At 39.3% G+C, this 25,197-nt stretch overlaps 1 protein-coding gene across 1 annotated transcript; it reads right to left on the reverse strand.

Moving 5' to 3' along the window:
• Positions 1–1,050: 1,050 nt before the first annotated feature.
• On the reverse strand, positions 1,051–24,410 carry LOC129283051 (excitatory amino acid transporter 2-like). The gene is made up of 10 exons (XM_064114705.1): positions 24,069–24,410; positions 23,239–23,446; positions 13,647–13,689; positions 12,561–12,753; positions 6,824–6,950; positions 5,906–6,136; positions 5,047–5,241; positions 3,766–3,900; positions 1,973–2,072; positions 1,051–1,282 (listed from the first exon to the last, which is right to left on the reverse strand). The coding sequence occupies exons 1-10, from the start codon at positions 24,349–24,351 to the stop codon at positions 1,151–1,153; spliced, it is 1,647 nt and encodes a 548-aa protein (XP_063970775.1). The 5' UTR covers positions 24,352–24,410; the 3' UTR covers positions 1,051–1,150.
• Between the last annotated feature and the right edge of the window lie 787 nt (positions 24,411–25,197).

Here is a 25,197-nt window from a genome sequence, read left to right on the forward strand (position 1 = left end):
CAGGGTGGTCGGATCACAAGGTGTGCGGTTTCGAGGCCTATAACTACCTTGCGATTCGTCTCCTCTCACTCAGTCGCAGACCAGCCGGGTCGTAAGGTGTGCGGTGGCCTTAAAGCAATTGATTCCTTTAACTTGAGAAAAAAATTAAACCTCTTTCCAAAGCTTTTCTTCTTTTCTTGGGGCCTATAAAATAGACCTACATGTATTAAAATATCATCAGTTTGACCACTTCCACTCCATAGTGGAAAATGGACAGTAATATAATGTGTGTCCAAAAACTGACCGACTTTGATGTTTTCTGTCAATGTGGCTTATAATGCTTATTTTCGGAAAATCCCACACCAAATACTTTTTACCTGGTATCAGAGGCTCTTGATGTAAACGTCTGATTCTGTTATCAACATTCAGAGAAAAATCACGCTATTCGCAAGTTTGAAATAGAAAAATAACCTTCCTAGGTCTGACATTTGCATTGCTTTTGAGAAAATATTTTTACAAAAGGTGTCAAATAAGCTTTCTGGATGTTTTCCATCTTTTTAAAAATTAGTTTTCCCTCAAACTCTTGCCTCACTCTTGCTCTCTTTAATCACACATGCCTCCTTTCCGCTCTCTCTGCCTCTTTCCCGCTCTCTTGTCCTCTTCCTTTTCCCTCTATCTCCCACTCTCCCCCTCCCTCCCCTATTCCTCTCTCTCACTCTCTCCCTCTCATCTAGATCACTCTTCCCCTCCTTTCCTTTATCTTCCTTTCTCCTCCCCATCCTCGTTTCACTCTTCCTTTATCTTCTCTTCCTTTAATTTCAACTTATGCTTCACTACCCATATCCCAACCTGGCATTTAAGCATCATCCTACGCACTTAACCCACAATGCAATTCAGCAATAGTCACATGATCACCATTTCAACCCTAAATATCATAGCCACTTCCTCTTCACACCTGGCGGCTTTTGCAACAGATGCGTTCAAAAACAACCTCATTACCACAAACAATATCGTGCCTTATTCTTCAAAGACTTGCCAAAATATATATATATACATATATATCTATAGATATATATAATATATATAAAAAAATGAAAACAGAAAAATACAAATGTACACAAAAAACGGCCGTTATACCGAGAGTGGTATGAATGGCCTGTGGGGGTATAGTCTAAAACCCAGACTCCCAGTTGTCGCCGTCTTTCTTCTCGACGTCGGCGACGACGTTGCCGTCTCTCATCTCGGGCTTGCCGTTGGCAGTGTATTCCGATTCCTTTCCAGCTTCCAGCTCTAACTCGGCTTCCTGTAAACAATTTAGAGATGGAAAGGTTTGTGTATCAAATGTGGAGACCTCTGCAAGGCGTCCCAGAAAAAAAAGACAAGGTAACTCAGACAAATGAGATTCTCAGTATACCTTTTTTCAGATTAGTCAAATAATATTTTCATATAATAGTTACTTTAATATAGAGTTCACCAAAAAAAAAATAACCAAGAAGATTTTTGGATTTCAATGCATACCTCAAGTTATGCCATTCAAAGTTGGAATGTTTTGTGTATTAAATCTTGAGAAAATTTATTTAAATTTACCAAATTATATGAGCCTAGCTTAAGTTAAACTGAAGTTATAGCGTTTACAAGGACTGCAGAAGGGTAAGATGAAAATATGTCACTGTGACCTTGACCTTTGACCTCAAAATCAATAGGCTTCCTAGGATCCATGCTAGTATCATACACACCAAATTATATGAGCCTAGGTTAAGTCAAACTGAAGTTACCGCGTTTACAAGGAAAAGTTAACGGACGGACAGACAGACACCGAGCGTGATACCATAATCCATGTCCGTCCCGTCCTAGGACAGGCGTATAAAAACGCACTATATACCAATTAACGGCAATGACCTTCATCTGCTCTTGCGGAAACTGTAATTATGAAATGGCTATATTGGTTATGTTTTTACTATGACTTAGTCCCCTTGAAATGAAATATAATTACCTCTCGATCTAATGCATCTAATTCTTTCTTAGAAAGATGATGCACGATGGCCGCTCCGTACGAGTCGCCCACCACGTTGATAGATGTACGACAACGATCCCTGTCAAAAGTAAACAAAAATATTTACTGAAGTACTTCTTTCTTACATTTTTAATATCACAGAGCTTTTTCTCTTCCATTTTTCTTTTCATTTATAAATTCATTCTTTTTTTCCCAAGTTTTTGAGAGGAAATGCACTTGGGAGCGTTAAAGACATGACATTTCGCCTCATGCAAATGTCATTTCTGTTACTCTCATTTTCTATACAAACCGGGGTCCCGTTTTACAAAGAGTTAGGATTGATCCGATCAACCATAACTATGGAAAGCCAGCAAAGTCAACATCTGAACTACACGTTTGTTCAAAATGATGTATATTCATACATTCATCATTTTCTTGCAAATTTGGTGTGTTTCGCTTTGTTTACAAAGGACATTGCGCAAATTTCCTGTAGAAAAAATTACAACATTGATGGATTTCCATACAGTTGTGGTCGATTGTATTAATCGTAACTCTTTGTAAGATGGGGCACTGATCAAATTAATTTGATGTAAAATTGGTAAAATTCTTCAGTAAACATCAAATTAGTTTATGATATCCTCCACACCGCAACAGTTTTAGGGCACAGGTATTTATCATTATCCGAAGATGATGATGATGTTCCTTCTTCGGTTGCAATTAAAGATGACCACTACTTCAAAAATTCTTATGGGTTCAAAGTTGGCTGAATACAGCAATTGTCACCTAAAAACATCTGGTGCAGTGTGGATATAATGTAGTAATGAATTTGAATAGTGACACGCACAATTTGGGGGAGGGGGGATGACTAAAGGTTTTAATATGAGGTGACACGACATTTTCTCCTGGGCTTGATTTTGTCATAGACACCGTTCTCACTCAGGGTTCCCACAGAAATTTGACTAAATTGCTGCTTTTCATGACTTCCTGTGACGTCCCGGGAGTTATGTAGAATTTGGGATGTCACAAAACTGGGAAAAATGGAAATCATGAACACCAATTATAATAGCAGAGCATGATCACAGAGTATGAGAGTTGCGAGACACGACAAACTGGAAAACTGCCATAGCCAAAAGGTAAATGGAATTCCATGACATTTCAGAAATTTTCCAAATTCCCTGACTATCCATGACCACAAATTTTTATAGGATTTTCCAGGATTTTTCATGACTGTGGGAACCCTGTCACTACCTTCCTAAAAATAGTTTAGTGGAAACTAGTTAAACGTGTATTGAGAACGGTCTAAATGATCTTCCAAAACCGGTTCATAAAACCACCTCGCGATGTAGTTTTCAAGATAGCTTTGCCTCGTTAAACTGGTTTTAGGATAAGTGAGGACATAACCGTTCTTCGGGAAGCGCACTACTCTACACACTTTGTGTAGAATGCCTACGATGCGGTTTCGAATTTCCGCGAAACGTGTCACCCCAATGAGAGCGTTCCATTAGCAACAAGATCGCTTAACGTGAAGTGATTTTGAAAACCACTTTCGGCTGATCAAATGGGTTTCTTGAACTGGTTTTCAGTAAACTAGTTAGAAAGTGTAATGGGAACAGGGTCTGAAATATAGGGTTAGAGTTGGGTTGCAATAGGGTTTTATGTCAGGTTTAGGGTAGGGTATAGTGTTAAACTCAGGGTTGAAGTTGGTCATTTGACTAGTGTGTGCAATTCAGAGGTCAGCAATTTTCGCCGGAGCAAATGACACGGATCCTAAAATGAAAAGATTAAAGACTTACAAGAACCAATCTACGGTGAAGAGCAAACTGACATCTTCCACAGGGAATCCTGCCGCAGTGAGCACCAGAAGCATGGTAATCAGACCTGCGCTAGGTACGCTAGCAGCTCCAACACTCGCTAAGGTTGCTGTTAAGCTGAAAAAAGAAAAGAAAAAAGAATATTCATGATATGATGTGAATGTAGAGGTGTCGTAGCTCAGGGGAGAAGTCTCCATAGTTTGAACCACAAGGTCCGGGGATCGAATCACATCGCAGCACTTTGGCAAGGCATTCATCTACATTTGCCACTCACCACCCAGGTGTAGTAAATGGGTACCCGGTAGGAATAAATTCCTTGAATGCTCGAGCGTCCGATGAGGGTAGCCATGCTAAAGCCGGGGTAATAGTATGCAGTTCTTAGAAACATTGTATTGAGCACTGCATAAATGTTGCATATTGTCAATGATATTATAAAACGGGATCCAAGTTCTGTTGCTTCCTTAGAAATATTTCAAATACTCAACTCATTTAATCTGTAGATGCACTTTCATATCTAATCTTAAGATAAGAACTTACATGTATTAAAACTTTAAACTCATCACTCTAATTACCTCAATGTCACTCTGCAACAGCACTGGGTTACAGCACATCATTTTACTCATTGCGCTCTCTAAAAACAAAACGCATTTTCGTCTATTTCAAGTTCAAATTCAATTCATCCATTCCCTTTAATTATCAATCAAACAATATATACAAAAGTAACATGCAACAATCGTAATAAGTATTTCAACAAAGGATTTCATGATGGAACTGGAGACTTAACTTAAAGGTGACTTAACACAGGTGATGCCAAACAAATAATAATAATAATAATAAAGCTATCAAAATCACTAACACCTCTCCACTAACACCACTCCCTTGACATGGAGAGAAAATTTTCCAGGGTGCATCACTTCATGTTTGAACTTTTGGAATTACCTTCAAGTTGGCTGATGTCAAATTTGTTTGAGATATTTTGCATTTTTTGTATATAATTATATATATTTTCATGAAATGGGCTTCAGTACCCAACGGCATTCACTTCACGAAACTAGTCAAAAGTCTTTGCCGCATCGTTTAGCAGAATCCCCACTTTAAAAGCACTATGCATCATTTCATCACAGCTTTCATGCATTCTCCGTTCGTCCTTTCATGAAGAAATCCGAGCATGAGGAATGAAAATCCTTCCCGCTGGATTCTTGCGGAAAAAGACGCGGCTAGGACTTTGGACAAGGTGCCTCCCGCCTTTCGGGGTGACCTTACCTAATTGTTATGATTTTGCCGATGGTCAAAGTGTAGCCATTGAGCTGACCGATAAAGATGGTTGCTACTGCTTCGTAGAGGGCGGTGCCGTCCATGTTCACCGTTGCTCCGATAGGCAAGACGAATCGGGTAACCCTCTTGTCGATTCCAAGATTCTCCTCGAGGCAACGGAATGTGACCGGGAGAGTCGCAGAGCTGTCAAAATTGAGGGAAAGCACAAATACATTATTGCAAATATGTTTTTGTTGAGACTCTTACACTCCTAATCGGGGGTCGATAAAGTTTTAAAGAAATCTAATATCTTATATTATCTTACATATGAATGGTTGTTCTGGACATCTCTCCCCATGGCAACAGGGTGTGACCAGAGAAGTCACAGTGCTGCAAAATCGGGCAAGGCACAGGATATTATTTCACAGAATTATTGTTTTGGACACCTCTATTCAAGATGTCTGAATATGACTGGTACAACTGTAGGAGTCGGGAGTCGCAGAGCTGCAAACTTGGGGGAAACATGCTACCTCATTATACAGAATGGTCGCTCTTGCCATCTCAAAAGACAGCAAAGATGTGACGAAAGCAGTACACGACAGCCAGGTTTATTTCGGCTGATAATTCAAGTCAGCATTTATTGATCAGGCCAACAGCCTAAAGCCCAGGTCATCCGTGCCACATACGCAGTCGCCAAAGACGCCAACACACGGTGGCGCTATTTTAATACCACTCATTGGTTCAGAAAGAGAAAGGGAAGAGCCAGAGAGAGAGAGAGAAAGAATGGCTAACTGACAATATCACAAAGGGAATTAATACTTAAAAAGAGTGATTGATTTCACTCTACCAGGCAACTGGCATTTCTCACCTTGAGGAAGTCGCGAGGGCCGTCAGCCAGGCCTGTAAGAGACCCCTGAAGAAGGTGAAGGGGTTTTTGCGGGTGATGGTGAAGTAGATGGTCATGAGGCATGCCAGATGGACCACCAGCCCGAGCAGGACCGTCACCATGTACAGACCAAGGTTGGAGAAGACCACGGCAGGGTTGTCCATGTCCAGGATCTTGGCACAGATCAGGCTCATGATACCAATCGGTGAGTACCTGGTAGGGGAGTGGATGGTACAAGATCGTTGTTATATCAATGTGCAATAGCGAAAATTCAATGATGATGATGATGGTGATCATGGTGGTGATAATCGCGGCCATGGAGATGGTGATGATAATGGTGTTGGTGGAAGTATGAATGATGATGAAGATGATGACAGTGGCGGTGATGGTGACTGTAATGATAATTGGTGATGAAGAGGATGATGATGATGTGATGCCAATGATGATGAAGATGATGATGATGGCGACGATAATTATGATGATGGTAATAATGATATTGATGATGATGATCTGATGATGGTGGTTAAGATAATGATAATGCTGATAATGGTAGTAATGATGATGGTGATAATGATGATGGTGATGATAGTGATGATGATGACGATAATGGTAATGGTGGTGATGATGGTGGATGTGGTGATGAGGGTGACGATGATAAAGATGATGATGATAAAGATGACAACAATGTTGATAATGATGATGATGGTGGTGATAACGGTGATGGTGATGATGGTGGTGATGATGATGATAATGATGATGATGATTATGATGGTGATGATGATGATGACAATGATGATGATGACGATGATGGTTATGATGATGATAATGACGACAATAATGATGATGGTGATAATGATGACAATGATGATAAATACCCTTATCATCATACTTATAACTTACCACATGATGATGTTGACCATCTGCATGGTCAGGTCCGAGAGGATGTCAAAGAACTCGACCATGACGCGACCTCGCTCTCCCATCTGACCCAGTAGGATGCCAAAGAAGATGCAGAAAGCAATGATTCCTGTCATTAAAGACAAAGAACAAATTGCCAAGGATGAGCTTTATGGATTACATTGAGCTGAAATCAGAGACATCATGGCTTAAAAAATAAAAACACAGACAAGAAACAGGCAGCATTTTATGAAGCAATTAGTGATGAATAAGCAATTTTTTTTTGCTCTGACTCTGGGAAGCATTTCATCAACATTTTATGTCAGACAAGTTGTCAGATCTGACATCTTTCCCTGATTTTGATTGGCTGAGAAGCAATGTTACTATGGAAACTGTTAGATAAAATAAGACTTGTTGGATAAAATGTCTGACAAGTCCTTTCATGAATGCTCCCCAGGTGGGTGTTTCATAAAGCTGCTCATTAAGTTACACATGACTTTACAAACGCTGTAATCCTTTCTTATGGTCAATCATGTGCACCAGTTTTTATTGGTGCTGATCAAGCTCCTAAGAACGGATCACTAATCATTTGTAAAGTCGTTTGTAATTTACGAACGGTTTTATGAAATATCCACCAGATACTGTTCATCTTGTGTGCAAGATGGCTGAACACTGATATAAGGAGACAGAGAGAGAAAAAGTAGGAGTGAAGGAGACAGAAAGAGAGGGGGATAAGAACAGATGGGCGCGGGGCTGGAGGAGACATAATTACAGACATTCGTATAGCGCCATCTATTTAGAAACAATCTATTCCGAGGCGCATTTTTATTATTATTATTACCTTGGCTTTAGCTTGAGCTGCCTTTTAGCGCTCATGCATCCAAGGAATTCATCCTGCCGGGTACCCATTTACCTCACCTGGGTCGAGTGCAGTACAGTGTGGGTAATTTTTTTGCTGAATGAAAACACGCCATGGCTGGGATTTGAACCCACATCCCTCTGTTTGAGAGGCGAGAGTCAGAACTACTAGACCACAGCCATATACAGAGAAAATAGGTGGATGGGGGGTGATCTCAGGATGAAAGTTTTGCATGTAGGGCCAACCCTTTTAAAGAGTCTCTGTTGAGACATGACTTTGAATTCAAGCGACGACGACGGGAATAGAGAGATCAAGCTTGGATGGCAGACAGAAAAGAGGAGGGTGGGGGAGGGGGTTGAAGGAGACAGATACAGAAATAGAGAGGGGTGGGGAATCACAGTGATTTGCATTTCGAGTACACACCCGTTGAAAGACATCTCTGTCAATTACTCATCTTAGAGAGAGAAAAAAAGTGAGATCAAGATCACAGAAGGTCCAAATAACATTATTTTGTATTCATCTTATTCAAGAGAATTAAGGAAACAGAGAGATCACACACACTCATGGCAGGTTCCCACCAAAAAGTACTCCAAAGAACATTCCCCCTGAACTTTGACCTCAAGTCTCGGGCAGATAATTGGACGTCTGTTTGGGGTTAGCTGCCAATCAGGTACAAATTTCCCATCACCCGGCCAACACAGGCGGCGATGCCGCTTAAACTCTGCCTGGCCTGGCCTACTTCACATGAACAATTGTCATTTTTCATCATGGCTGTTTTAAGCATCAGCAGCAACAGCTTTGTACATGTACATGTATGTAGGTAAAGCAAAGAAAACCCAGTTCCCAAACTTCAGTCACCGGCCTATAGACCTCTATGCATTTTCAGATATACTACATGCAGGTATAACTCTGAAGTAGATACAAATCGGGGAGTGTCTCAGTAAGCGACTTTTGAATGGTTTTCACTGTTTGACTAATTTGTTCGGAACCAATCAGAGGCAAGGAGTTCAGGAGCTTTTTAAACAAAAAGTCATAATTTGTTTCATGATGTGCACTCCCGGTATTACTCACTACAAACAATGATACCTTTAAGTGTTTTAAACTTATAAGTAGACTAAACTTGGACACTTCATGGTTACTTAAAAAATCACACTAAAACTAAAATTGTTGCTGGCTGTATCAGAGAGGGTAAATGTAGTTTGCTGTGCAAACCTGCCCTTAACCCAAGAAAAGTAGTCTGAATATTCAGCCTAAAGGTCCTTGCCATTAACCTATGTACAGAAGGTCCCTGCAAGTTGTATTTGGGCTAGTCTCGTGTGCAGACAAACATGTAGATCAAAGTTTCAATCAGGGTCTATGCCTATATAGGGTACACGCATGTAGTGAGCAAAGAAAGTAATGGGAAAATTGGTGGGAGGTGGGTGGGGTTCAGGAAAACATAGAGCCCGTTCACCACCTGATTTGAAAAAAAAAATGTGTTCATGATGACAACTACATCAGACCAGGCACTGACGGACATTCCTTTTAATGCTTCATGGAGCAAACACACAATGACATCCTCTATCATCGCTTTCCTGCAAGGCTAGAAATAAACCTATTTACTGAATGTCGCGAAAACACCTCATTTCCAAAGCAAATAGGGAATATTACTTAACAAGAGTGCCAATTTGGATGATTTTTCAAGGTTCGGAAAAAAAGTTGTTGGTTAGCAAGCTCAGAGTATGATGACCATTGACCATTTTCAAAAGAGCGATAAATGGGTAAATTGCCAATTCTTCTACTGCCATCTCGTCCACTCATCACATGGTCTTTCATTTAGTCTAATGCTGCTCAACATCAACATCAACATTTCGTCTAACAGCCATTTGGTCCATTAACCATTTCGTCCAATCTTTACTTTGTCTATTCACCATTTCGTCTCATAACCAGTTGGTCTAATATCCATTTCATTTTCTTTCATTTTGCACAATTGGCACTAAGTCCAATTAGACCAAATGGTGTATGGACTAAATGGTTATTAGACGAATAGCATTAGACAAATGAAAGTATGTAGGAATGTACATCATATCTAGAAAATATTCTGAACAAATTTGCATATTAGATGGTGACGTTGCCGGCCGTCCACAGTTGTGGTTGATTGGATCGATTGCAACTCTTTGCAAGGCGGGGCCCAGGTGGCAATTTACCCTGATGCAGCACCAGCTAAGACGGGCTGATCAGGCTAAGATCCCGAGACCAAGCAAACTTGGACCTGATGGAAAACTAACCATTGTCAATGACCAACTGACCCACTAAAATGGCCGGGGTGAAAGGGCAGTTCAACTGATTTTGTTTTGGCTTCAGGAAAACTGGTACTTTGGTGAAGCCAACAAGAATCAGTAACACACATCAATCTGAACTCTGACCTTGATTTGTTTAGGAATTCCAAATCAAAGCCATGTAAGGAACACTTGATGACCTACTTTAGATACCTCCAGGTTAGAAAAGAAGAGTGAGAAGGACTGAGTAAGGAGGTAACAGAAGAAGAGATTTAAGAAAAGAGAAGGGAGGAGGAGAGAGTAGACAGAAAAGTAGATGAGATTTAGGAAGAGAGGGGAGAGAAGAGAGAGTAAGTGACAGACTAGAAAATATTTAAGAAAAGAGAAGGGAGGGGAGAAACTATAGGAAGAAAGACAAAATAGGAGATAAAGACCTACTACCAGTCTGCCACTAGGTCTATATCTCCTATTTTGTATTTCCCCTTTTAGTGTTCCCCTCCCTTTTCTTTCTCTTCCATGTGGTATCTCTTTCAAACTATGCCAGTAGTACGGTAGAGTTTGAAAGAGATACCACATGGAAGAGATGAGGGAGACAGACAGACAGACAGACACAGAGAGAGACAGGGATACACAGAGAGAAAGAGATGAAGAAAGACATATAGGGAAGAGTAAGAGAGACAGACAGAGGCACAGGGGGGGATATACAGTGGGGAGTGAAAGAGAGGCAGAGAGGGGAGAGAGAATGAGATACAAAGAAATGGGGAAATAAAGACAGAGATAGACAGAGAGAGAGAGGGAGAATGAAAAAAAAAAAGCAAAATAGAAGCCATAGCAACACTTCTATAGGAGCTACAAAAATGCCAGGGATACACAATAAGGCAACTGGTTATCACCCATTCAAAAGTTGAGAAAAAAAGCTTGGAAAATGTGAGCTTGCTCAGACCGCCAAACTACCCGATTTCAACAAGCTTAAGAAAAGAAACACGCCTTTAGCCGCAAAGGAGGATAACTTTCCTACACCTATGGATATTTATGACATTGCGGTCAGGTTTCACTCTTTAAAGAAGTAACCCTTCTTGTGGTGAGACCTGCCCCCGAACCACAAGGCCAAGGCAAGCTGTTTGGAGAGAAAACAGCCGATTGTTGGCGCAGTGTCTGTGTGTATCGCAGGCACAATGCCGGCCGTGTCAAAAGGCTATTCAGTACGGTGAGAAAAGTTGGGCAATTCAAACTTTTCGGCAAAGGTGCTCCGCCCAAATAGACCGTCCATGCATTCCTCCGAGTTGGATTGGCCTCAATATGCATGTAGACAACATGTGGACATACACCATGACATAACAACCTATGCCTTTGTCATTTAAGTCCATGGTTCATACCCTTATATATATATGCAATTTAAAAATTCCTGATTTTCTGTGAATTTCCAGGGAAGGAAATGAATACACTGTGGATGCTTTCTTCTGAAATGTGCAAAAATATAAGATGGCAATGCTCGGAAGCAAAACACAGGACTAATGTGTATACTCTGTCAATTTAATTTGTTCTGAAAGAAGCTAGCCTAGTTCTTGTATTTACAACAGTTGAGGAAAGAATTAATGATGGTAGTTGCGAGACCACAGCTTTACACTAAACTTGTTTTTGTTTCGGTATATTCTTTTTCGTTACTGAGGGAAAAAATCAATGCAAAATATAATTCAAAGAGAGCTAATATTCTATCTCATTTAATATGTTGAAGCTTAAAAAGGACGTTGCATTAAAAGATTCAAGAATAAAAGTGAATGACATTTTCTTTCGTCAATACCACCACCAACACTGACGCCAACAACACCACCATCACCGCCACTACCACCAGCACTAACAGAAATGCAATCATCAACACCACGATCACTATGTGGGAGGCGGGAGCATGTAGTCGTCTAGTGGTTCTGACTCTCGACTTTCAAACAGAAGGTCATGGGTTTGAATCCTAGCCATGGCAGGTTTTCCTTCAGCAAGAAATTTGTCAACACTGTGCTGCACTAAACCCAGGTGAGGTGAATGGGTACCTAGCAGAATTAATTTCTTGAATGCACTGAGCGCTGTTGAAAAAGTCAAAGCTCGAGCTAAAGCCGGGGTAATGGAAGTTTCACTTTGTATCCTCAGGCTATAACACTAGATCCTGCTAATATTGTTTTTAACATTATCAATAACAACATATCAACATAAACATCAACACCAACATCATCACCACCACCACCACTACCATCACCACAAATACCAACATCACCAATACCAATACCAACATCACTAACTAAAACATTAACACTGAAACATCAACACCAATACCATCACCAATAGCATAACAACATCACCAACACCACCATCAACAGTACCAACAAAACACCAATATACCAACATGATCAACACCATTACCAATAGCATCATAACAAACATTAACACCAACACCTAACTAAAATATAAACACCACCACTAACAACAACACCATCACAAACACCTCTACCAATACCAGCAATATCACCATCAGCAACATCACCAACACCTGCCACAAACACCAACACCACCAGCAACATCACCAACACCATCGCCAATCGCACCACAAACGAAAACACTCACTACCTCTTACCGAGTACGTTCATGCCATTCTTGAATCCCTGCTTGCGAACCATCTGTGTGCCCACTGTGACGTATTCGTACGTGACGTTCACGGGATTCGTTATATTATCTGCACTTTCGGCGTATGAAGCCGTGGAGTTTAAAAGCGTGCCGTTAACGATTCTTCTCTCTACAACATCCTCTTCTGCTTGGTATGTTTGTGTCTAGTGAAAAATAAAAGAGAAAGAAAGTTTTTTATTAAACATGCACAAGGGCTGCATGGTATTGCAAATCTACCACATACCGCATACCCAATATTGGGTAAAATATCGCTCCGGACCTCGTTGCATAAGAGTTGCTATAATGGTAACTTTGCCTTCCAATGGTAACTACCAAGGTAACATGGCTCAACAGCCAATCAAAATCAAGGATTTAATATTTGGTGGCAAATTTACAATAGCAACTTTTCTACGACAGGGCTTGGAGTGATAATTTAGTTGTAGATGCAATGCTTTTGTACTTTGCAGTCCCAGCTTTGAAGTTGAAACCATATCCCATAGCCTAGTGCTCTTTGGTGATGTTACCGTCAAACCTTAGCTAACATTACTGCGTATTGCTATTCATTTATAAACACCTTGCCAAAGGATGCAAGTGCATCGATAGGATTTGAATCCTTGGCACTGCCAATGAGACAATCAATATACCGAAGGGTATTTATTTTAATACCGGTCTGTCCATTGTTGCCCTAGTGGTATCGCCAGGGTCAGGCAGTCAGGCTATGACGTAACAAAAATAAATTGTGACATTTTCATGTATTACACTACCAAACATGTGACATAAAAACACTACTAAAATGAACAGGAGGTAAAACACACAAAAGCAGTTCCAATAATTTTTTTTTCTTTCAAATGATAAAAAAAATACAGATCTACAGTGGTAACAATATATGCAATGAAAAATATTACTTTGTCATTTTACATTGTATAATATTGAGTTTGTTTTTCTTTTTTTCAATAACTTTATCAGTTACTTTATTCGTTAAATGTAATTAAATTGTTTGTTCTAATTGCGTTTTTATACTGCATCAAACTGGACAAATGTAATGAATTAAACATACCTGCTGGAAACAAGCTTGCACCAAATTTGTTGGGAAGAAATTCCTGTAAAAGAAAAAAAAAAGAATTTTTAAAAATCGAACACAAAATCAAATTTGACAGATCTGGGATAAACGAAAAGGTTTATATTTTTGTACCATCTCCTGTTGTGAAAAGACCACATATTGAATTATAAAAGAGTGATCTACATGTGACAATTGTGATATTTCACTTTAATTGTCAGGTGTACTATATTTCTTATAATTGTTTGTATGATAAATCTGTCCCTCTATGAGACGATCAATACTTTAAAGAAATCAGCATTTGTACAATAATTCAACATTTTCTATCAGATATTTAAAAAGTATGGGCCAAGTTACCAGAAAATTACCATTAATACCACAAAAAAGATTTCTAGGAGTCTTCCCTCCCCCCCCCGACCCTTAACAGAAGCAATTTTTAAAACTATCATCATGTGTTTTTTTGTTTACTTTTATAATGGGCTCCTATTTGAATAAGATAGATGGACATGACTTTTGGCTCCTGACTTTGAGAATAACCTGCAAACTAGATTATTTCTTTTGAGGATATTACAAGTACTTGTTTCCACAGTGCCAAAATAGATCCTACCTATAGTATTCCAAACTGGATAGAATGTGTAAACACAAAATACGAGATATTTTCTGTAACTGGAAACATACTGAAGCTCTTTGTTGGAGCCTTGGGAATATCTTGGGATCGCAAAAGAGAAAACTTGCAGTAAATAGGTTTTCTTTGACTTGGAAGGTTTAAAAGCCCTTCGTTGCAGCCCTGGGATTGTCTGAAGATTGCTAATAGAACTCTGGGTAGAATTTGTAAACAGAACATACTAGGTATTTTATGTGACGGGGAAGGGGTGAAAGCTCTTCTATTCAGTCCTGGGAATATCTTGGGATCACATATCTTGGGATCACATATCTTGGGATGACAAAGAAAATTATGGGTAGAATTTGTATTAAATTCCAGATATTTTCTGTGACGGGGAAGGTATGAAAATTGGAGCCCTGGGAATGCCAAAGATAGCAAAGATAAAACTGGGTAGAATCTGTTTAACAGAATATACCTGATATTGCCTGTGACTGTGTAGGTATGAGAGCACCTTTTTTTTAGTCCCGCGGAATAACTTGACAAAGCAAAGAGAATTCTGGGTAAAATTTGTAGACATAAAATAATAAATATTTTCTTTGACTGTTTTGGTATGAAAGCCCCCTATTTTAAATCCTGGGAACGTCTCGGGATCGCAAAGGGAAGTGATGTATCGAGGCAGTAATATAGATGAGAGGAAACAGGCTGGATCCCATTCGCATCTATCAAACACTATCTATCTATCATTGTCGATTTGCAAGAATATAAATCCTCTGATCAATTTATGCTTGGGTTTTCTTTGTTGTTCTGAGGAGGGTGGGGAAAATGGGGTAAGAGAGAAGGGGGGAGAGAGGGGGGGGGGGGGTAATAGAGTGAAAGCGAGAGGGATGGTGAGTGAGAAAGTTGAAAAGAGAATGAGGGGGGGAGAGGGAAAACAGAGGAAGAGAAATATGAAGAAAAAGAGGGAAAGATATAAGAATCCAAGTAAATGAGAGAGAATTCACAAAAAAAGAGTAAAAAAAAATGAATTTTTTTTCTCTCTCTCTTTCCTCTAAAACCATTTCTTAATCTGAAGCATGAAATGGGCTGAAAAAATTAGGATTCAATATTTTTGTAGCTTTCTAATATATAATCACAAGTTTGTAAGACATGTGTCAAAATTGAGTCTTCAAAATAAGGATAAAAATATCATTAAGGCAAGGCGCTAAGTTTCCACCAAGGTAACATTCAAACAAACTGCTAAAATATGTTTACAATGTTGGGATGTTCAATAATACTCTAAGCGTCGTCGTGTAGAGGTTATGATTCTCGCCTTGTAATCAGAGTGTTCGAATTCCACTATGGCCTAGCACCCTTTGGCAAAGCGTCAATCCACAATTTGCCACTCTCCACCCAGGTGTTCAATGGGTACCCTGTAGGATGCAAAAGCCCTATGTAGTAGGCCTAGTAATTAAATTTTGGAACTCTCATTGGAATGCTCCCCAGAAAGTGGACAAAATGCATACATTGTATGCGGGCATGTCGGGATCTGATGACTAGGGTAATAATGTATCTAAAAAACACTTTTGAGACATTGTTCTGATATATTAAGTGCTATATAAAAGCAGATTATTGTTATTATTGTATCATTCACATTACTGAGTCCTTTTCTAATGATTCAACTTAAAAATCATTCATTTTTGTAGAGTAAAAAAGACTGCAACCGGGACCCATTTCAACAGCTAAAAAGTACACTTACACACCAAATTTTACTTTGCCCAGCCTCCGGCAATTGCCTGAGTGCAATTCAATAGGGATTATGTATAATAATAACAATAGAGCAAGATGTATTTTCTACATTTCATGCAAAGTGAGTGCAAATCATATTTTGCATTGTGTTGGACTCGAGTTAGAATAGCACAATAGTATTATGACAGGGAAAGAATGCACTGTGCAAACTCGTCGGGGGGGGGGGGGGAAGTTGAATGATGCCTTTCGTGGCTTTTGTTGTCCTATGGTTTGAAGTCAAATAGAAATGGGTAAATGTGCTTGGACTTTGGCTTTGACAGCATTTGAAGAGAGAGAGAGAGATGGATGGGAAGTACAGAAGGGAGGGACGGAGGGAAGGATAGAAAAAGAGATACAAGAGAGAAGAGAAGGGAAAGAGAGGGAGATAGAACTTAGAAGAGGGGTTTGAAGAGAAAGAAATAGAGGAGAAACAAAGAGGAACATATTGATAGAAAACAAAGATAGAATATCACAAAAGGATGGGAGATAGAATGAAGTAGGGAGGGAGCTAAAGGAGAGAGAGGAGTCAAAGGAGATATAGACACAAAGATATATATATATATATATACAGAGAGAGAGAAAGGGAGAGAAAGAGGAGAAAGCAATATGCATGGGTTAACAGGAGAAAGAGGCGTGCGAGGATAAAAAAAAATAGGGAGGCAGAATTTATAGGAATCAAAAGAAAGAGATAGAGAGAGGGAGAGATAAAGAGGAAAAGAAAAAAAAGTACAAAATATTAGAGAAAGACGGGGGAGAGGCAAAAATAAAAGAGAAAGGAGAAACGACCAATTTAAGGGACAACATTAATGGAGTGACTAGTGTGGAAGATTCATTAATCAACCACTGAACTATGTCATTCCTATAGACTCAACAGTAGGGACCGCCACATGCTTCCTGTACACATTCACTTGAAGGCAAGAAACATGAGTAACACCAAAAACTGGTGGGAACATTTGGGTGTAAAATCACTTTTTTTTGTTTGAATGATGCGAGTGAATGATCAAGGTGACATTTCCCGCATCCTGTCGGAAAATATCACAATCACATGAACTGCACTTTTCTACAATGTGGACTAAGTCACTCATGCATGTCCTTTATCTTGGAAAGAAAATCTGCTATTTTAAGGGCCGTCTGCACCATCCCGAGTTTTCAAATTAGCGCGCTATTTCTGATCCGGCAAATTATCTCGATCTGAACAATCTCAAGATTATTTGTAATGGAGACGCAATTATAGCGTAGGATTAATCTCGAGATTGCAATCCCAAGTCAACTTGAGATAATTTGCAAAATAGCACGCTATTTTACGAATTATCGCGCTAATTCGCAGGTGCAGACGCACTCGGGATTATATATTCACGGCGTCAGACCATAATGCATCGATGCCTCGCTCGAGCAGGAATCGCTCTTCTTGCGATGGTGGAGACGGGGTTTCTTGAATCTCAAGATTAATCGCGAAGAGGGCCGATCGGGCTAAAATCTCGAGATTGAGCAAACTTGGGATGGTGCAGCACCGTCTAAAGTAATTCCATCTTTTAAAGCAATCTCTGTGGCTTCTACACATGTAGGATCTATGTCATGTGGTGGTCTTATTTGTAGAAAGGCAATGTGTTCATTAGAATAATTGGGCAAATCACGCCCTACACACATGGTAAACTGCCGATTCGTCTATCGCCAACTCGTCCAAACATCACATGGTCTACCTTCATTTAGTCTAATGCCATTCCGTCAATCAACATTTCGCCTTACAGCCATTTGGTCCAATAACCATTTGGAGAAATAATCACTTCGTCTAATCCCAAGTTCATCTATGAGCATTTCCTCTTATAACCAGTTGGTCAACGACTCATTTTGTTTTCAATCATTTTGCCCAATTAACACTTAGTCCAATTAGACCAAATGGTACCTTGACTAAATGGCTATTGGACTCAGTAGCTATTAGACGAAAGTGAGTGGACGAAATGGCAATTACACCATGTGGATAGTGGACAAACTGATGGTAGACCAAATGATAGTAGATGAGTTGGGAATTGGACGAATTGACATTGGACCAATCGGAAATAAACATACACATATGGTCCTCTGCGATGGTTAGCGTATTTGAGTCTTAGCCAGCCTTTATCCTTTCATAAAGTTTGGCTTGAATCAAACACATCAAAATGTAATAAAGTTTAACCTGTCTAAAGTGATCACCGAAGGGAAACACAAAATGTGATCTCAATAGAGAGGTGACTGCTATAGATCACTATACACACAATCTGTTCTAGTGGTTACTTTCGGCAGGTGGTTGCTATAGACCAGTGGCCACTAACACATCTTTGACTGTATAATAGATCTACAATGATAAAGGCCTCAAAATTCATTGTACATACTTCTTTTAAAATGATTGTTCACAAGACTGCATAAGACATTTATCTTATCACTGTTCATTACACTGCGCAGTCAAGAGTTCATTATTTGCAGTGAATGCATGGTTGATCATGTACATTATAAAAGACAATGCATGCTGGTATCAAGATTTTATCAATTTAATGAGACATTTATCACATATAGACACCATTCTCACGACATATAAATCATGGTTTAATTCTTGTCACATGCCTATATATGCAAACCAAAGAAAGTTTTAATAAAGAAGGGGTTAAATTAAAATGAACCCCTATCCCCCATCCACAATTTTTTTATGCACAAGCACACACTCAAAGGAAATTATGTTGAATCATATTGTATAAAAAATATGTATTACCAAACACACATTTAAAAAAAAACTTCTATGGGAACTCAGTTTGGACCAAGAGGTCTATCTTTTTGTCACTACCAGGAAAGAGTGAGATAGTGAAATCTGTTCAATATATCACCTCTGTTTTGGAGCAGTTGAAGCATGATTTGCCATGACCAAGAATATTTTCAGAGGTCTAGCAATTTCACACATAATTCATGTTGATGTATTTCGAGACAAGATGAATAGCTTATGTCTCACAATGACAAGTAGCCTCATAAAATCAGCTTGACCTCAAAATTGATGTATTATTCCATAAAGAAATTAAAGATAGACACCGTTCTCATTACAAAGCTAAAACCTAGTTTACTAGAAACTGGTTCAGGAAACCAGTTTTGAATATCGCTTTGCTAGCGTTCCCATTTGATCACCAAAAAGTGTTTTTTTTAAACCACTTCATGAAAAGCGATCTTGTTGCTGTGGGTACGCTCTCAGTTTCGCATGAAATTTGAAACCGCAGCGTAGGCATTCTCCACACAACATGTGCGAAGGCCGCTTCCAGACGAACATTAAACCAGTTTAATGAGGCAAAGCGATCTTGAAAACTACATCTCGAGGTGGTTTTCTGAACCGGTGTGGAATATCGCTTCCGAGACCGCTTTGACCGTTCCCATTACACCTTCAACTAGTTTCCACTAAACTAGTTTTAAGACAGTAATGAGAACGGGGTCATAGATTGTAAACAACAGGCATCCTTGAGTCTGGCTATCATGCATCATTCATACATGACCCAGTTATTTGGAAATGGCAATAAATTAAAGTGAAGTCCACCATGGATCAAGGTGGTTTTAATAACAATAACAATTATGAAACAGATTAATGGAAGAACGATGAAAATAAATCAAGAATGAATATCAGAGTAAGGAATTATTAGCATTTTGTAATGTGTTCCACAATTATGGTTCATGAACTGTCAATGGTTTGTGATTTTGTGACCTGCAACCCCTAGACCAACAATAAATCAACCCAAATGAATATTGAGATTTTTATTAGGCTTGAAAATTCATTTCCTAAGCTTTAATATGATATATAATGATTATGTTAAAATTGACCAACAATAACCATTACAAGTACTTGACTAAATGCAGAGGAAATTCAGCTTACCTCACTGATCTAATTCAGAAATATCAACCCAGTTGGTCCCAGATCTACATGTATGGTCCATTTTAACTGTCAATGGTTTGTGATGACTAAATAATTTTGTTCAGTTGATATTCACTTGGTCTACAAGCAGTTGGTCTACTTGTCAGTTAGTCCAACACCAAATGGTCTACTATTTGCATGGTGTAAACTTAACTTGGTCTAATACCCATTTAGTCTAATTCTTTTATATTCCAATGCCCATTTGGTCTAACTTCAACCTTGTATACTTGTTATATTTTATTTGTCAAATGGAAATTTGGTTCATAAAAAGTTCATCTAACCATATGGATCAAGAGATGTTAGACCAAGCAGCTTTAGATCAAGTGAATATTAGACAAATGGGTAAAGTCTAACTGAAAAGTAGACAAAATGGGAAATGACCAAGTAGGATTAGACCAAATGGGATTAGCCCAAGTGGGATTAGACCAAGTGGGATTACACAAGTAGGATTAGACCAAGTGGGATTAGACCAGGTAGGATTAGACCTAGTAGGATTAGACCAAGTAGGATTATACCAAGTAGGATTATACCAAGTTAGACCAAGTAGGATTAGACCAAATGAGATTAGACAAGTAGGATTAGACCAAATGAGATTAGACAAGTGGGATTAGACCAAGTAGGATAAGACGAAGTAAGATTAGACCAAGAAGGATTAGATCAAGTAGGGTTAGACAAAGTAGAATTAAACCAAGTAGGAATAGACCAAGTTGAATTAGACAAAGTAGAATTAGACCAAGTAGATTAGACCAAGTAGGATTAGACCAAGGAGCATTAGACAAAGGATTAGACGAAATAGGATTAGACAAAGTACAATAAGACCAGATAGGATTAGACTTGTAGGATTAGACCAAGTAGGATTAGACCAAGTAGGATTAGACCAAGAAGGATTAGATCAAGTAGGGATCAGACCAAGTGGGGCAAGACCAAAGGAGAAGTAGATGAAGCGGATGTAGACCAATCAACAATTTAAGACCAAGTGTGTAAAAGACGAAATAGCTAGGCCTAAATCCTTTTTGGGAATGTCAATTAGATCAAATGATTCGTAGATGAACTGGTTGTAGACGAATTAGGATAAATAAGTCCATGTGGTATGAGACCACAGGGAAAGTAGATGAAGTGGGTGAAGACCTACATGTATTCGCAACTTATCACTTTTTTTCATACATGTGAGTGTGTTTTATATGTTCCTTGGTAAAGTTCAGTGATCATACACCATTCTCAAATCACCGTCTGTGATCATTGTGCATGTGAAAGAGATTAGTTTAAACGGACAATGCTTGCTTCATGGCCCGGAGCATGAGCTAGGTTCGCACGTCATGTTGAGTCACGCATGTTTCAATTCAAAGTCTACAGAATTCTCAGCACACTTTGACCCCATTCTCATCTACTTTGCTGAAACCACTCTGCAAAAACCAGTTTATAAGATTGGAGTTTATGCAGTAACCCACCAGAACCAAAGAAGACACTTTAGTTGGGGGTTTTCTTTCATCATGATTACTATAAATGTCACAGAAACAGTTTGCCTGCAGATGCACTGCAGACTTTGGCCAGATAAAGAGGCAAGCTTGAAAAGTTCTTGGACTATTGGTTTGAAACATTTGGATAATTTAGATTAATAAGTTGTAATATTCACATGGTACTGATCACAAAGATGTCTCAATGTACTTTCAAAAACAGGTGGAAAGTGATAGTAATTTAGCCAAAAATTAATCATTCATGCAAAGGCAAATGACAATTAATTAAGTTTTTGACATGGATATTACTTTGTCTTTTTGGCCTGTATTCTGAAGTCAGGTTTAACTTAAAATCAGGCTTAAAGTTGCGGCTTAAGTATGGATAGCCAATTGTTACATAAATTACTAACAGTAGAGATATCATATTTCAGCTCATTTGCCTCTCAAATCATTCATAATTGTCTAGGAAGTATAAAAAGATGATTGTCTTCACCATCGGTGAATCAGGAAAGAGCACAGTAAACATAAGAAACATACAACTTAATAAAAATATTGACACTTTTGGCTTCCCATAATTTTAGCACAGAGTTAGACCATGGTCTAAGTTAAACCTGACTTCAGAATATGGGCCTTTGAGTCTGGTTGTTTCATACACTGAGGTAAATTGTTCCAGATTTGAGGGGAACCATGACACCGGGTATGGTGGCAGGGGTCGTTGAGAGTGATATATGAGTAAAAGATGCAAGGGGGGGGGGGTGAGTATTCCGGTATTAACTTTCAAATATAGATCGTAGCTGATTTCTATCAGGTACGCAAGAGGAACTTGAAATTAATTCACTCCTAGACCTTTGGCATTAGGAAGCATTTTGACCATTTATTTAAGTGTACAGGGTTCAATAGAAACCAACCAACAGGCCGAGACATTCTAAAAAGACCATAATATGACACTCTAAAAATATTTAAGGATCAGGTATCCGTCCTCCCTAAGACTTAGTAACTTATGATCCAGATAGAGGCAGGGGAATGGCCTGCAAAATATGGCTTCTTGGTCCGCTTTGGAACCATATGTCGCAAATACCAAAATGAGAATTGAACTTTATTACTTTGACTTGTTTTCATTCGCCTTGAATAAAGCTTGTATGATTGAAACATGAATTGTGATTGCATTTGAAATCCTCACATTGCTTCTGCTTTCTATGCCAGAAATAATATTTTGAGAATCTGTCACCTTATGGTCTTTTAAGAATGTCTGATACCCCTTTTTGTGAATAACTGCTTTCTTTTGAGACCCCTCGGCAGATTTACCCTGCTGATAACCTGAAAATTTCTTCTTGAAAGGAAGGGAACGTATGAATTCTCTTTGTCTCTTTTCTTTACCAAGACGATCAGTCAAGTGAGGAAAAGAATAAAATCCCCTTCTATTCTGCATGCTTTAGAAATCAATGATCTCCTTGATAATTCAGGGCCCCGACTTACAAAGAGTTACGATTGATCCCATCAATCTCAAGTATATGGAAATCCATCAATGTCATATTTTTTTCCTTTGGAAATTTGCTCAATGTCCTTTGAAAACAAAGACAAACATGTAGTCTAGATGTTGACATTGCTGGCTTTCCATAGTTGCGATTGAACGGATCAATCGTAACTCTTTGTAAGACAGGGCCCAGGCCTCTCGAGTTTGTGTCTATTGAACTCTTAACACCTGAATAAATCACCCAAATGATTCATATTCTAAAGGTCTGGGAAGAACGCAATTTTAAGATCCTCTTGCTTACCTTCCAATGTTAGATAGAATCAAGCTTTGGTCCCTCTTCGCTAATATTCCTGTAACACAGCCTGGGATATTCTTACCTGAGGAGGTCGAGGAATGCATCTAAGGTCGTTAGCTCCTTCACTTGGTTACCATCTCCGAGGTTCTTCTTGATGTTCTCTCTCCCGGGGCGGATGGCGACCACCAGGATGATTCCAATGATGACAGCGATGCAGGTCGTGCAGAAGTAGTACAACAGCGCCCTCCCGCCCAACTTTCCACTCGATCTGGCGTCAAGACCGGTCAGACCTGGATAGGGTGTAGATGACGAAGACATTAAAGAGTACATTTGTCCCTCATTAGCATTTACCTCAAGACCACGATATGTTGATAGTGACGATCCTCGGTAATGAGCCAAAATAGCTTGGGCTTAAAAATCAAATTTCAGTAATTGATCCATCCGAAAAATTAACTCTTCCTCTTGACCCTCATCATCATGAAGGAATAAGGAGGATCTTTCTCAGTCAAGAAGTGGTAGATTCCAAAAATGCCTGAGAGACTCATCAAGCACAAATATGTTGTAATGGCCATTTATCCATTATTGTTTAAACAAACGTAACAGAAACCATGCATTATACATCTGAATGTAAATGCAGATTACGAATGATTATTCATGTTATGAAATGTTATGCAAACTTGTTTGAATTCTCAAGCTCAAACAATCACTTGCCATCAAGCAGATAAGAGCAATGGCAATCCCTTCATGTTATTCCTCAACCAAAATGCATTTAGGGATTGCAAGGCTACAGGCCAAAAGATGGCTGGGATTTTCTGAGAACATCCCACAAAATATTTTGGGCAAGAGTGCAAGTAAAATGTACTATAATGAAAACAAATCGTGTTCAACAGGTTCTGGAAAAAACAAACCCACCTGTAATCAAGCTGGAGACGATGAGGGGTAGGATGAGCATCTTCAGGAGCCTCATGAGGACATCCCCTGGGAATCCAATCAGAAGGATGGCATCTTTAGAAGGTTCTGCCGCCCTTAGCCCCATCCCCAGGAAGACTCCAACGAATACTGACACTACCGTGAAGATGATGAGGAGGTTCCGCTTGAACCAGACCTTGGTCCTCTCCTTCCAGTCCCGATTCCGTGGCCTTAGAGTGTACTCCTGCTTCCCGCTCTCCACTTCGCATGCGTCGACGTCGCCCATGGTGCCGCGGATTGTCTGTGGTGCTCTTGCAATCTTATTGATGCTGCTGTCAGTGCTCTATTGCCTGAGTGGAAAAAATCAGAGGAAAATTAGAACCCAATCCTATGAAATTGTCTGAAGAAATATGATGCTTGGTATATAATTAGTAGCAGTTTTATACCTGATCTGCAGAATAAGCTTCAGAGATAAAGAACATTGCAGTCATTAGGGTGATCCCACCAATACAATGATGCATTGTATACCACACGCTACTGGCGGTGAATTCAAGAGCAATCTTTAGTCAGACTCAACTCTTTGTGGAACGCCCCTAGAATCGATATCACAGAATCTACCACTCCTGCTTAGAGAATAAACACTGCTTTGGATGAAAACCACCCTGACTGCAGTAGAATTTATGCAAGGGCAAGACTTCATAAAGACATTTCTCCTAGAATAAAAACCCTCCTCACATGCTTATGACTCCCTTTAAATCTGAAGCTGGTGATAGGCTAAGAGAATCAACCTTGGAGCTAGGTTCAGCTCAGAGAACGAACAAACTTCTCATGGGGAGCAACACAGCAACCCTTCACACCTTGTCTGCTCCAGAGATAGGGTATGTCCTCATTAGCCCGAACAAACACGATCCTAATAGCTAACCCTGAGACAGTACATAAGATTGGAAATTTCTCTACCATTTCAATAAAGACAACAACCTTGTTCGTTTTTGGTTGATTAAACCTGTCCCCTTCTGGAAATGAATGATCTATATTAAATCTACAGTATCAGTAGATGACTGGTAAAACATTTTGCTACATAGGAATCGGGTTGTACCTTTATCAAAAGGTTACATGACATTTGCTATGGCGA

The sequence above is a fragment of the Lytechinus pictus genome, unplaced genomic scaffold, assembly GCF_037042905.1.
Source record: "Lytechinus pictus isolate F3 Inbred unplaced genomic scaffold, Lp3.0 scaffold_20, whole genome shotgun sequence".
NCBI lineage: Eukaryota > Metazoa > Echinodermata > Echinoidea > Temnopleuroida > Toxopneustidae > Lytechinus > Lytechinus pictus.